Source organism: Cyclopterus lumpus, chromosome 17 (assembly GCF_009769545.1).
Source record: "Cyclopterus lumpus isolate fCycLum1 chromosome 17, fCycLum1.pri, whole genome shotgun sequence".
Classification (NCBI taxonomy): domain Eukaryota; kingdom Metazoa; phylum Chordata; class Actinopteri; order Perciformes; family Cyclopteridae; genus Cyclopterus; species Cyclopterus lumpus.
Genome location: NC_046982.1, coordinates 2,466,722 through 2,476,140, shown reverse-complemented (window position 1 = coordinate 2,476,140; position 9,419 = coordinate 2,466,722). Strand labels below are relative to the sequence as shown.

The window sequence follows — 9,419 nt, the reverse complement described above, 5'->3', positions numbered from 1 at the left end:
TTTGCAGCTGGGGAACAGCAGAGGGAAGAGTTGGAGCATGTTGTGCTTGTTGCTTCAGAACTACAGTTCACCCTCCAGGAAAGACGGTTTGAATATTACAATTGGTACTTAGTACTATACTTAGTATATACAGAAGTTGATTATATACTATAACATAGTGAATGGTGGCGGTATAAAATATGTCAACAAATGCAGTCGTATGATTCTTGTTCACAGGTCTGTTTACTTACGGTTCCATGAGCAAGGCACTAAAGCTGCAACTGGTTATTTTCTCCACACACACACACACACACACCGTTGTGTTTTCATGACTTTTAGGGACATTACATTGACTTCCTTTCCTCGAGAATTCTAACTTTAAACCAAGTCTTCACCCAATAATTCAATGAGTGACGTCATGGGGACGTGCCCCGTGAGGAAGGCCCCACGATGTGACTGTAAACAGATATTTCCCCCCGCCCATTTGCAGTCCGTCTCTTTCCTCTCTCCAGCAGCAGCAGCTCGCTGCCAGAGCCATGAAGCCGGACCTTTGAGCGACATGAACGGGGCTCAGCTCAGTGAACTCCCGGACGACTCGGAGCCGCTGCGGCCGTATGTGAGCGGCTTAAGGCGGAGCGCGCTGCGGGCCCGCGAGCTGTCCGCTGTCAGGACTTTCTCCGCTCCGTTTCTCATCAAGTTTCTGCGGGCCAGAGACTTCGACGAGGAGCTCTCTCTGAAGGTAACACACACACACACACACACACACACACACACACACACACACACACACACACACACACACACACACACACCACCTCATTCACCGTGTCCTTCGGTCAGTGAGGAGGTGGAACACACTTATGTCCTGCTATTCATGCTTCTACTTCGAGCTCCATCTCAGAGGTCCACACTCCTGATGGGGTTCATACTCGGGGAAACCACGCATCTCCAAAATGCTCCTTCTTCATACTCTTCCCCAAACTTCTCAGCTGGGGAGCCTCGTCACGTCGTGACCCTATAGAGTCTGATCAAACTAACCAACAGGATATAAAGGGTTACCATGCAACATACACATTAATGGAGCAACAATATGAATCCACATGCAGCATAATGTATGTTTATAGAATAGTAAAACACGTATATGAAACATTGTATTGATTACTTTAAAGTACATTATGTATTTTTATGATAATACGTATTAAGCACAACTTTTACTGGTAATGTAAACTTGTTCAGCTCCCAAACATTGGACAGCTGTATTTTCTAGGTATAGAACCCAACAGGTGAACAGCTCAACAAGGCTTCAACCTCCACTAGTGGAATCGTCTTCACAATTACAGGAGGAAACGTAAGGGGAGTTCAATTGTAATAAGAGGTAAGCTTTGCAGTTTATACGGTTTGGTTAACTATAGTATCAGCTCTCTTAAACCTCAAATAACAGCTGATACACGGGTTGATAACATCGTCATTACTCATTACTATCACAAGAACAAAAGACATGACAGAAGATCCCCAAAACCCCAATAATCCAATTAGGTCATAGGCGTCAAACTCAAGGCCCACCACATCATTTTATGTGGCCCGTGAGAGCTTGAAAGGCATATGATTGTCTTCCTTTTAAACCGGAGCGGTTTTTTTTCCACGAAAATTGCAAAAAAATTGCATACCCATACTAAAAAGAGTTTATCTCCTCAACCACGAGGGCTATTCAAATAATGTTGGTGTTTTAATAAAGGTAACACTCGTGAGATTTGTCCGGATGTTTAGATATCAGTATATATGTTACTAGTTAAAAGTTATTGAAGATGGAACACAGAAAAAAAACACTTCAAGGATGATCATCAACTTTTTCTGTCCCTCTCCACTTCAGAGGAAGAAAAATGTTCATGCCCCAACAAAATGGTCTAGGCTGAATCTTTATTGAAATAATTTGTTGTGACACCTTCATCTGTACATAATAGAATAAAGAAAATTGCAATCACTTGAAGTGTCATGAATCACTCAAGTAAACCCGATTGCTCCATCAGACAAAAAAAAGTGCAATCACTTTGTTAGAACAATGGAAACAAAGTTATATCTGTGCAAAACGCAACTAATATTTGGCAAAGAAAATAGGTTTTTGGGCCTGCAATTTAAAATGTAAGTACATGCTGCTTTACAGTGACCATAGACTCCATCTCCCACAATGCATGTTGATTTTGTGACCCGCGAATGAACGGCATCCTACCGCGAGAAAGCAGTGCATCCATATCTGTATTTAACTAAAGCGTTTTTTCAACAAGTTATTTTGCTTTTGTTTTGCTTTTGAGTGTTAGAGTTGTGGCACTCATGCGTTACTCATTTGCATACCAGAAGTGGGAGTCTGCTAACTTTAATTAGTGACCTAAAGAATCTGCTGAACAGCACTTAGTTGATTTACGATTACAAATGTCAAAATTCAATTTCGTAAAATTAGCTCTAGTTCTATGATGCTGTCAAGCAACACACAGAGTAAGATAAAGGAAAAGAACATTTGAATTTCTGTCTGATCCTTCTGACAGTTTGATTTGTTCTTCACCTCAGGTATCTACCTGAGTAATATAATAAACTCAATGAGCTGCAGTTGTTCTGTAAGCTTACTATAATAAATATCAGATATATAATATCAGAGAAGATCTTGGTACAGGATGTATGCAGAGCAAATGGCAGCGTCATTCAGAATGATGTATGATCACAATACGGGGGGATGTACGATCACAATACCAGGGAGGAGATGAAACAATGTTTGTAGTCATTGTCAGACATTATCAAGGTTTTCTTTCTTATCTTAACATTCTGCCACCTGAAGCCTCCTCCTACATTTCTTCTTGTCATACAATTTTTCCACAACATCCCATGATATATCGCCAATGATGAACCTAAATAAAATACCTATAAAATTAGCTCCAATTGACCCGCTACAATAGTAGTATGCCTCTCAAACAGTGATGATTATCATCTAACAATCGATAGGCTTAAATAGTAAAACAGCCATGGGCCATTCTGCTGTGTTGGTATTTTTACCTTTTGATACTTAAGAAGACTTTGCCAATTATATTTACATGGGGCTGAAGGTAAGCCAATACAACATGTTGGCAAGGGGACCCTGTGACAATGGGGTGGTGTCATTAAAATGAATGAGATGGCTGTGTTTCTTCCCAGCGTAAACTACAATCAAAGACAGATTATGAGGGACTTCTTGTATGTTTTTGGAATATATAATAAACTAACTAAGACATATGGCCTGATGAATGAATAAATTAATGTGAAGTGGTGATGTTAAAACCCTGGGAGCAGCGTTTTGTATCAACTGCAGTCTTTGGTTATTCTGCTTGCTGATACCAGAATAAAGTGTGTTGCAATAATTGACTCTAGATGAGATAAAAGCATGTATGACTGTGAAGTCTGCAGATGAAAAGAATGGCCTGATCTGAGCTCAGCAGTCTGTATCACTGATACACATGCACAAAGGGACTCTGACCTTTACCACACAAATACAGGTTTGGATTTGCTCTTAAGATGAGAGTGGGGGAGCGGACACCAGTGTTGGACAGGTGCTGACCATAGTGAAAGCACAAGTAACTCCCTTCATTACAACCTAATAGCCTGGGCTTTATTTTCTGTTTAATCTCCATCAGAAAGAGTATTTACAAAGAGTACATGTTTCATGTGTCCTGCAGCTCTTACTGAACTACCAGCGGTGGCGGAGGGAGAGTCCTGAGATTAGCACCTGCCTGTCTCCCTCCTCGGTGATTGGCCTCCTCAACACCACGTACCATGCCGTCCTTCCGCAGCGGGACCACACTGGCAGCAGGGTGCTCATCTACAGAATTGGTTAGTATGAGTGTGTGTGTTAATGTTGATCATAAATCGTTTGATAATTAAGACATTGATATAATGTTACATAGAACTGGTCTATTTTCTCTTCATGCCTGTTTTTACTATGCTTTACATCTTCGCCGTAGACAATGGCCTAAACAAAATGCCACTGTCCCATGAGACAAGACAAAATTACTTTATGCTGTAATCCTTAAGACCTCAGTCCTGCTTGAGATGGCAACACCTGTGGTTACTGTTGGAACAGCAACTGAGCTTTAAAGGATAGGTTCACATTTGTGTACGTCTGTCTTAAATATGAAAATAATAAAAAGGTTTTGCTAAAGGGAGTAATAGTGAGGCTGGGGATTACATGTATGCATCGTTTCCTGTGACTCCCCCATGCTTAGGTAGGCAATCTGAATCCAGTGTGGGAATGGCGACTTTGTAGAATGAGGCACAATTAATTTCACATCATCAAGAGTCTACTGGCATTAAGCCCTGAATGTTTTGAGTGTAGCCTGGAATATATTTTGAGATGCTGTGAAGCTTTACAAAAGAAATAGTGTATGATAATGTGCGATAGTCTTCTAAACAGAACCGACTATCAAAGTAAATGCAACATCTCCAAACCCACTGTGGGAGTGACTCATAGCTGAAAGAGTAGAAATGGCAGAGCTACAAGTCCAGGTGGGAATAAAACATCCTTTTTGTATTTTTCCAAAAGCGAAGGTGCGGTTTTATTTTTTTTAACAAATGTCATATTGCATAACATCATGCACCGCACCTAAAAGGCTGAACGTAGAGAAACCGCCTGTCTTCTCTGTCTGCAGGGCAGTGGAACCCAAAACACTGGACGGCCTTCCAGGTGTTCAGAGTCAGCCTGATAACATCAGAGATCATCTCCACTGAGACGGAGACGCAGAGGCGGGGTCTAAAGGTCATATTTGACCTGCAGGGATGGAGTTTAGGCCACGCCCTGCAGATTAACCCTTCCCTTGCCAGAAAGATATCCTCTGTACTTTCGGTAGGACTAAAATGTTGCTTCAGGTTGGATTTAAATACTACTTCTACTATGTCCTATAACACTGGACACTTAACTCTTCATATGCCATGGTGCTATGCTTTACATGGGTCCTCATCAATAGTAACATTCGTAATGCTATGAAAAAGATATAGCATTACGCTATTATAGCAAGACACTATATAACGGGCTGTATCAAAAAAGGTACGAACCACATCACCACTGCATGTTATACCACAGGAGGGACACTTGGATGTCATTTTGACTTTCCATTCACATGTAAGGAACACTGAAACAACACACCATTAAAGTCTGACTACTTCTTTCTTTAAAACATGGATGTGCATGTATTTGTTGCACAGTGGCTCCATTAATGCAGTATGTAGCTTTTAGATTTGCCTAAATATATATATATATATATATATATATATATATATATATATATATATATATATATATATGGATAGAATGGAAGAGGAAATAAGTTGATAAGAAAGAAGAGCATTTCAATAATGTTCTATTTGGGAGCTTATTTTGCCCTAATCAATCAAAAGCAGATGAATCTGTTTGGCAGATAGGATTTTTAGTTGACACAAACCTTTGAGGTTATATGTGTCACAACCCGGCTCCGAGGCTGTGTGGGGAGCTGTCAGCGAGAACCAAGGAAGACCTAACCAGGCATGAGCTGGAGAGAGAGAGGGCCGAGCAATCCTGTAGTCAGGCTTTTATTCCCCAGGTGCTCCAGGACCATGAATTTGTCCATTTACTGAAACCTTATTTTTCCCACCTTTTGGTCATTTGTTATTAGCAGAATAACCAACAAATACTTAGCTCTGCATAATCATAACCTCATCTGATTGTGTGGAGATTCTATCATGTTACTGATTGACTAAAACCGGATGAATATAAACATCCAAGGGTCATTTCCACAAAGTGCACTTGCTTAATGTCTTTTTACACCTGTCCTTGTTTGTGTGTGTTTTGCATGTTCAGGACTCCTTTCCACTGAAAGTTAGAGGAATCCATCTGGTTAACGAGCCAATGTTCTTCCGGCCAGTCTTCGCCATGATTCGTCTCTTCCTGCCAGATAAGATCAAGCAGAGGGTCAGCAGCCTGTTTATCACACAACGATACCCATCTCTGTCCTTAGACTCTCTTTACAACGTGCCTTGAAACATTCTTTTGAAGATCAAGTCCATCTCTTCCTACTCTAGATCCATATGCATGGTGCTGATTTCCACGACACTTTAAGCGACTTCTTCTCACCGCCCGTCTTACCTCCAGAATATGGAGGGGAGGGGCCTAGCATAGAGGGGGCCTGTCAGGGCTGGACCAATCAGCTGCTTCAGTCAGAGAAGCTCCTGCAGCAGATTGCCACTCACCCAACAGGTGACATCACTATTACTCCTGAAGACGCCTTGATTTCAGAAGAAGGGGAGACTGAACCACTCTTCGAGGGATAATGTCTAGAATGTTGGCCCTTCAGATCACACATACACACTGCTGTATTCAATTTGTATTTAGTTTTTTTACAACATAACATGCATTTCAGTTACTTTCTTTGTGCATTTTTCAGCTCTATGGTCTTGGTACACATGATATTCAGATACAGTGTACAACACACAGAAAGAACAACACATCAAATGGTGCTCACTAAAAGAAAAATAAGGATAATAATCATGAATAGATGATATACATAAATGATTAAATAAAAATAATGAATTAAATAAAAATAAGAGATGAATAACTAATACTTGTTCACTCCTGAGTGTAGTCGTGTGTGTGTGTGTGTGTGTGTGTGTGTGTGTGTGTGTGTGTGTGTGTGTGTGTGTGTGTGTGACAGGACCCCATTGTTTAGTACACTGCTATATTTTGACTTTGGTTTTAAAACAACCAAACACTCTCTGGCAGCCATTTTTGTGGCCTTAACTCGTAAATACTCACGGTGCAAGATGTTGGCTGCATCGAGTGAGCTTTCTCTGTTCACTGTCTTCCTGGTTACACTGCTTATTGAAATTTGACAAAAGGGAGACATTTATTATCGTCAAAGTCTAATTGAAATACACATATTTGCTTTCTTTCCAAGAGTGACATGAAGAAATATATGTCAATTTCATGTCCGTGCTTTAAGGTTTGACTGAAGCAGGATGTCGTTAGCTGAACTTAGGTTGAAGACTGGAAATAGGAGAAAACTGCTAACTTGGCTCTGTATGTCAAAAAGAAAAAGAAAAAAACAGATTGTAAGTGTACTAATTATGTTGTAGCGTTATTTGTAAAGAAACAGTTGCAACATGCAACTCCCCCTAAAACAACAAATTGTTGTTTTTACATTTTCTTTTAACTTCCATTTTCTACCTTGGAAAGAGCCACGCTACTGGCTTCACTCTCGTTTTTTTATTACGAAGCTGATTCCAGCTCTGAATTTAAAGCACAAATATGGAAGTGATGTCCGTCTACTTATAAAGCATGTATTTCCCACAATACAACATTCTTAATGTAATTTATACCTTTTTAATGCATGTATTTAAATTAGACTAGTTGGTTCAGCTTAATTTAGCCAACTGAGACTAAAAGTAAGGGTTCATATCCACTTGCAAAGACACCTTTTAGTTGTTTTATAGGTAGACATTAATACCCAACAGCCATTTGTCCAGTGGACCTCAGTGATGGAATGTTAGGAGGAGATTTGTATAGCAGCTGAAGGGTACAACCTTTAACCAGAGGACCAAGAAACAAACCATCATCTTGCTGTAAAATCCTGTGAACTCAATCTCAGCACCACTGTGAGAGTGTGATGCTTTGCAGAAATACCTGCAAGCCAAATGGTTTCCACAACAGTGTGCTTTCATGTCACCATGAACCCTGACTTCCCTCCAACTCATCACTCCATCCATTCAGCTTATCAGCCAGCCAAACCAATCCATCCAGTACTCTTTGTTAAAGTGTAACTTTCAGATAAAACCATGGGGCTGAGAGATTAAACCACGCCCACTTCTGTATGACTAAGCTTTATGCAGTGTCAACAAATATGACAGCTACAGTAGCTCGGAAAATAGCAATATGGGGTGCTGAATTTGATGAATTGACTGTTAGTATGTGGTCTAGCAGCGGGGAGCAGGGACCCAGGGCTGCCGCCGGCCACCAACATGCTGTTAACACTCATTTTCTGTCACCAGTGAATCATGAAAATATGGTGCAATTAGCGGGCTAACATTAGCTAGCTAACTAGCCAGCCTTTGACCAATGTTCTTGCACAGATCCCATACCCAGGTGTTGTAAAAAAATAAATAATTATTTGTATTAATTTATGCAAAACCTACAATAGGTCCATAATAACAGAATGTTTATTTATTTAAGTTTCCATTTATAAAAGAATATATGTATTTCTTAGGTGTCTGGGCTTTTCTAAACCCATTCAACTGAATTGACTTTAAAGTTACATCAAGAAAAAGAAAACACAAAAGCTCAGCTTTTAATGTTCTCATGTGGTAACACACTTTACAATGTTAAATAATGTGGTGTGTACAATATGAATAAAGTAATTGTTTTAATTTGAAAAATAAATGGCCATTGTGCACATACTCAAATTCACTTTCATGTCCATTTCAAGTTATGTACCTGTTTCATGGAGCATTGTGTTTGAGGCTCACACATAAATACAATAAATTATATATATATATATATATATATATATATATATATATATATATATATATATATATATATCAAATAGAGGGCATGTTCAGGGACAGATGAGGTTTAAATCTAACTTGTGACATGTTCATACAATGTCTAAATATGTTGGTCAAAATGTGAAAATAACTTAAATATATGCAGATCTTATCATGGTGTATTTTACATCAAATGTAATTATTTTCCATTGTGTAGCAAATTGATATCTGCACTCACTTGTCTGCTCAAAACAGCAGGGTGTGTCTGCAGGAAACAATGAACCAAAACAGTGTCACTGCACCAAAATAATTAGCTGAAAAGGCTGCAGACTTGGTTTTTTCTTCTCTTCATTTTTTTTTATTTGGCAGCTGCACTAACTGTTCACTTTGCACATGAGCATTGGGATGACCCCTCCCTTCCATGAGGGGTCTGTGTCCTGTTGGCTGTTTTTGTCTTTCAGGCTGTGCAAAGTCAGCTGAGGAGCCACACCGAGCCTGGTGGGAGTGCCGGCTCTAAAGACAACACCTGGTCATGGATTCTGGTCGTCTCCTTTTCTGGCTGGCTGCTCTCCTGATGCAGACACTGCTGCTTATTTTTATTTATTTTTTAAGTTAGTTGTGGTATTCTTTAAATAAATGTCTATTTTTTGCTTTTTACTCCTCTGGTCTCCCTTCATGTTGCAGCCTTTGAGCCGGGTCGTAACAAGCATATTAAATACAATGCTTGTTTATAGAGTAAAGAATATAACGATGTATAAACTAATTCGAATTGGCTTTACTGCAGCCAGCAGTGGCATTATAATGCAGCAAGAGGACCAGCTATAAAACAAATAAAACATTAAGATTCAGTTTACATATTACTATAACAAAAATCATAATCCCATAGTATATTTGTTTTCAAATTGTGGTAC

At 39.6% G+C, this 9,419-nt stretch overlaps 1 protein-coding gene across 2 annotated transcripts; it reads left to right on the top strand.

The window, feature by feature from the left end:
- The first annotated feature begins 382 nt into the window (after positions 1-382).
- ttpa (tocopherol (alpha) transfer protein) lies at positions 383-8,428 on the top strand. 2 transcript variants are annotated; one of them, XM_034556501.1, is made up of 5 exons: positions 383-718; positions 3,678-3,831; positions 4,647-4,753; positions 5,831-5,941; positions 6,052-8,428. In XM_034556501.1, the coding sequence occupies exons 1-5, from the start codon at positions 386-388 to the stop codon at positions 6,298-6,300; spliced, it is 954 nt and encodes a 317-aa protein (XP_034412392.1). In that variant the 5' UTR covers positions 383-385; the 3' UTR covers positions 6,301-8,428. The 2 variants fall into 2 exon arrangements, with proteins under 2 accessions (XP_034412392.1, XP_034412391.1); XM_034556500.1 differs by having other exon boundaries at positions 4,647-4,840.
- The last annotated feature ends 991 nt before the right edge of the window (positions 8,429-9,419 follow it).

Bases quoted from the DNA above. Each gene is read 5' to 3' on its own strand.
- ttpa (XM_034556500.1), top strand. From the start codon at position 386: ATGAGTGACGTCATGGGGACGTGCCCCGTGAGGAAGGCCCCACGATGT. The intron at 719-3,677 runs GTAACACACACA...TGTGTCCTGCAG, and splicing joins ACGAGGAGCTCTCTCTGAAG to CTCTTACTGAACTACCAGCG. The intron at 5,942-6,051 runs GTCAGCAGCCTG...TTCCTACTCTAG, and splicing joins CAGATAAGATCAAGCAGAGG to ATCCATATGCATGGTGCTGA.